This window comes from Acanthisitta chloris, unplaced genomic scaffold (genome assembly GCF_000695815.1).
Source record: "Acanthisitta chloris isolate BGI_N310 unplaced genomic scaffold, ASM69581v1 scaffold9401, whole genome shotgun sequence".
NCBI lineage: Eukaryota > Metazoa > Chordata > Aves > Passeriformes > Acanthisittidae > Acanthisitta > Acanthisitta chloris.
Window position 1 is genome coordinate 11759 of NW_008655449.1, and position 5345 is coordinate 17103.

The 5345-nt window shown below is 41.2% G+C and overlaps 1 protein-coding gene across 1 annotated transcript in view; it reads left to right on the plus strand.

Annotated features, from left to right (window-relative positions):
• Positions 1-5076, plus strand: part of PJA2 (praja ring finger 2, E3 ubiquitin protein ligase) — a gene marked incomplete at both ends in the record, with an annotated part of 5524 nt that extends 448 nt beyond the window's left edge. Inside the window, one exon of the mRNA XM_009083906.1 lies at positions 4029-5076. Within this exon, the coding sequence (XP_009082154.1) occupies positions 4029-5076 (1048 nt within the window). The remainder of the gene's footprint in view (positions 1-4028) is intronic.
• Positions 5077-5345: the final 269 nt, after the last annotated feature.

Genomic DNA, 5345 nt, shown 5'->3' on the forward strand with positions numbered 1-5345 from the left:
ATAACCATAACATTGTATCATTCCAGTTGTCTTCATGTAATTACAAATCACATTTGGAAGAGAATACCTGTTCTAACCTTATGTTTGTGACTAGGCTATGAAATATTTGATTTCTAATGGACCAAGTAGTTCTTTATTTGTTAGCCACAGTTTAGTTACAGTGGGAATTAGTTTTATCCTATCAAACATCTTTAAAAGTTCTTTTATTTGGTTAGACCACTTCCCTTTCTTGTTTCATGAATATTGGATGCTAGTGTGTCTCAGAATTTGAGATGAGATTCAGATTAGATGTTAGGAAAAGCTTTTTCATAGTTAGGGCAGTCAGGCACTGGAATAGGTTGCCCAGGGTGGTCACCATCCCTTGAAGTGTTTCAGAGGCATCTGGATCTGATGCTGGAGAACGTGGTTTAGGGGTTACAGCAGAGTGGCAGGTTAATGGTTGGACTTGATGATCTTAGAGTCTGTCTTCTCCAACCTTGATGATTCTACGATTCTATGAAAATATCTATTGTGAGTTTATAATAATAACTTAATAGAGGAACACAGAATGGCTTCTTGTATTAGAAACATAATCCCATTTCTTTGGCTGAGATTTTTCAGCTAAAAAAAAGTCCATTTGATGTAGCCTCAGATCTTCCAAAGTGCGTGGGGGGGAAAAAGAACTGAGGGTTCTGGTTGACAGCCAGCTAAACATGAGCCAGCAGTGTGCCTGGGTGGCCAAGAAGGCCAGTGGCATCCTGGCCCATATCAGCAATAGTGTGATCAGCAGGACTAGGGCAGTGATTGCCCCCCTGCACTGGCACGGGTGAGGCGCCTTGAGTGTTGTGTCCAGTTTGAGGCTATTCACTGCAAGAAAATCATTGAGGTGCTGGAACAAGTCCAGAGAAGGGCAGTGGATCTGGTGAATTGTCTGGAGCACAAGTGTTACAGAGAGCAGCTGAGGGACCTGGAGATGTTCAGCCTGGAGAAAAGGAGGCTCAGGGGAGATCTTACTGCTCTCTACAACTACCTGAAGGGAAGCTGTAGTAAGGTGGATATGTCTTCTGCCAAATAGCAAGCAATAGGACAAGAGAAAGCAGCCTCAGGTTTCACCTGGGGAGGTTTATATTGGATATTAGGGAAAGTTTCTTCACTTTCACTGGAGGGGTTGTCAAGCATTGGATCAGGCTGCCCAGGAAAGTGGTCAAGTCACCAATTCCTGGAGGTATGTAAAAGATATGTATATGTGGTGTTTAGGGACATGGTGTAGAGGTGGACTTGGCAGTGTTAGACTTTTGGTTGGACTTGATGATCTTAGGGGTCTTTTCTAACCTAAGTAATTCTGTGGTTCTACAGAATAGCATTTTTCCCCTCCTTCCTTTATAGACCATTTTGAAACGGTTTTCTCCTTCTAACTTGTTTTTAAAAAACCATAGTGCTATTTTAGCTTTGTTATATGCTGTTGTTCTTGTACGCTGTTATCTGATGTAGATCATATTGAGGTGGTTTTAATTTTTTGTAATTTTAACATTTTTGCTGTTATCTATACATTTTCTGCACTTTGATCTAGTTAAAGGTTTCCCTGCTGTAAGGCAGTGTTGACATTTGTGGAGATCATCCTATTCTCTCTCTATGACACTACCACATTTCTTGTTTTAGTTACCCAGAAATGAACATGCAGTTATTTTAGGGGTCATTAGAAATAGGCACTTTAAGAGTTTATTATGTCCTAGTTCTTAATACAGTTGCTTTGTATGTAAATTAGTCTAATAACAAAATGCCTTTTGTTTGTATTTGTGTGTGTGTTGAAAATCTTCAGAGAAATGTTTTGGATTGATTTACTTTCTTTACCTCCCTTAGGTGACATTTTTCCCCAGTTGATACTTCCTTTTGGCTGGATAGATATTAACTAAAATGCTGTGTTATTTCCTTCCTAATTGGCATGACATCATGTATAGAATCACAGAAGATCCTGTGTTGAAAGGGACCCACAAAGATCAGGGAAATCCAACTCCTGACCCTGTTAGGCTTGATGCCGTGACCACTGCTCTGGAAAGCCTATTCCAGTGCCCATCCACCCACTGAGTGAAGAATCTATATCTAATATCTAACCTAAACCTCCCCTGACACAGCTTCATGCTGTTCCCTCAGGTCCTGTCACTGGACACCAGAGAGGAGATCAGTGGCCCACTCTCCACTTGCCCTCATGAGGAAGCTGCAGACCACAATAAGGCCTCCCATCAGTCTCCTCTTCTCCAGGCTGAACAAACCAAGTAGCCCCAGCCACTCCTCCTATGGCTTCCCCTCTAGGGCCTTCATCTTCATAGCTCTTCTTTGGATACTCTCTAATAGCTGTAGGTCTTACATTATGGTGCCCAAAACTGCACACAATATTCAATGTGATGCCACACCGGCACAGGGTAAAGCAGGACAATCCTCTCCCTCAGCTGGCTGGCGATGCTGTACCTGAGACATCCCAGGACAGCGTTGGCCCTCCTGACTGCCAGGACACATTTCTGACTCATATTCTGACTCTGTACATCCAGGGTTGCCCCATCCCAGGTGCAGAATCCAGCACTTGCCTTCATTAAACAGCTGTCATATAGCTGGTGGTTGCTCAACCCTCTCGTTAGTGTAGTCTGCAGGGCCTCTCTGCCTTTGAGGGAATCAACAGCTCCTCTCGATTCAGTATCATCAGCAAACTTACTTGGTGTACCTTCAAGTCCTGGGTCCAAGTCGCTTATGAAGATGTGGAAGAGCACTAGGTCTAAGAGCCCTGCAGAACTCAGTAGTGACCAGCCTGATGTAACCCCATTTGCTATAACCCTTTGTTCCTGGCCTGTCAGTTCATTAAACAGCTGTCATATAGCTGGTGGTTGCTCAACCCTCTCGTTAGTGTAGTCTGCAGGGCCTCTCTGCCTTTGAGGGAATCAACAGCTCCTCTCGATTCAGTATCATCAGCAAACTTACTTGGTGTACCTTCAAGTCCTGGGTCCAAGTCGCTTATGAAGATGTGGAAGAGCACTAGGTCTAAGAGCCCTGCAGAACTCAGTAGTGACCAGCCTGATGTAACCCCATTTGCTATAACCCTTTGTTCCTGGCCTGTCAGTTGCTCACCCATGACATCTCATGTTTGTCCATCTGTGTGCTGGACATTTTGTCCGGAAGGACATGAGAGACAGTACTGAAAGCTTTACTGAAATCCAGAAATCTACATCAGCTGTTTTCCCTTAATCCACTAAGGGGGTTACCTTGTCACGAAAGGAAATGCAGTTTGACAAGCAGGACTTTGCCCCCTCATGAAACTGTGCTGGCTGTGACCGATGACCACATTGTCCTTCAAGTGTTTTTCAGTACCTCCCAGAATAACCTTAATTTTTCCAAATGACTTGAACAATGGATTGGTTTTGTAGTAGCAGCAGTTTACATGATTTTGCCTTCTTTCAGTCTCGCTGCTAGATCTGACGTTTATTGTCCCTTTATATAAAAGGTGTTCAAGTGTCATATAACTCTGCTGCATTTGTGATGATGCAACTGTTAACCACAATACCACATTAAATCCTGCTATTATTCTTTTCTTATGAGGAGCTGCACTCAAAGCTGCATGTACAAAATACAGTGCTCTTAGTATATAATTTATAGTAGCAATAAGTAGCTTTTTCTCAGTGTGGCAGGAGGCACAATTTTAGCCAGTTAATGCATTGATAGTTCAGTTTTTAACTTACGGAGATAAATTTTTTTTTTCAATTTTCCTGTTATTTTATAATTCCCTTTTATAAAAACAATGTAAAAATTCTGCTTATGAATGTGTTCCTTTAATACGTTTTCCCCTATCACATCCTTAGCTAGAATTGTCTATTTCTATAGACTTAGTTTGTGTAAATGTGAAATAGTAGTAAAGAGTGACTGCATCATATGGACATTGATAAATGTTTCACTCTGCCATATTGCCCTGCAGTCCTAGTAAATTAGCCTTTCTTTTTAATGAACAGTTGTAGATGAGAATATTTTTGTTGGTTTTGATAATTCCAATGCATTCTTTCTTACAGCTTTTTCTGCAAGTTTCAGTCCCTTGGTTCAAGTTTCTCCTGGTTTATTAGATGAGCCTTGGTCAGAAAATGCTGAAAGTGGAGAACTTGTTTGCCAAAGTATTTTAAGCCGAACTTTTGAAGCAACCACATCATCACTTTCTGTATTCTGTTATGGTCTAGAAGGCAACCAAATTTCATGGAATTTTATGAATCCTTCTGAAAATTCTGAAGACCTTGCAGAAGACATGTCTGGAGAGCGTAATGATGTGAGTGGTACAAATGGAAGTGCTTTAGTAAACATTGATTCTTATGAGCCAGATAGCAGAGATGGAGAAGAAGATGATGGTCAAGACAGATATTCTTGGCTAAGAAGAACAGCAGGTCTAACTCAGGGAAGACTAGATAACATGCTTCCTCAGTGTGGAAAGGAGGTAGAGTCTCTTACTGGCTTACGATCTGGATTGTCTGCTCTCGACCAGAGTGTTTGTAGAGAAAGCAGTGATGAAGCAGGACCAATGTGTTTGGTATGTCCCAACAACAGGACATTTAAATCTGCTGAAGATCAAGCCCTAACAAAACATAACCTGAGTAGTGCCAATTATGAAACACAGCAAGTAAAACAAACTGTAGATATTGGAATTGGAAACTCTGTACCCATTTCTGATGTATTAACTGTCAATAGTGAAAAGACTGGCCAAGAAAACTCATCTGAGCTAGTAGTGAGACCTAAAATTAGAAAACAAAATAATACAAACCAATGGGAGGGAGAGGAACGTCTGCCTGATAATGATGATAAGGAGCTTGGTTGCTGGACAAGAGTTAAGCTTGCTGATACTCAGCCATGCCATCCTAAGTGTCCCTTTGCTGTCTCTGAGAACAAAGAAGAGATGACTTCTGATGTGTTCTTTCTCTCAAGTGTGTACAGTCATCAAAATGACACAGAAATAGACCAAAAAGAAGGTGCAGCAGCTCAAGAACAGGAAGATGATAGAGATGATAGCGCTCTTTCGGATCTGTTGGAAGACTTAAAGAATCGCTACTTAATGTGTCTCAATGATAGGGACAGGTAAAATTTCATTTTTATATCTGTTTCAATGTTGAATCTTTTGTGTAAATGGAGTGCAGAACTGAATGATATGTCAGCAAATGCAACATAATAACTTGAGGCTTTTCAGAATATGCTCAGATAACAAGGTGCCAGCTTTTTCTTTCAGTTCTTCAGTCATAATGTAAAAGGCCTTTCCTTATGGTTAGGGTCAAAGCATTGTATCAGTAAGGAAAGTAAGTGTTTCAACATGAGGAAGAACATCTTTACATTGAGGATGGCAGAGCACT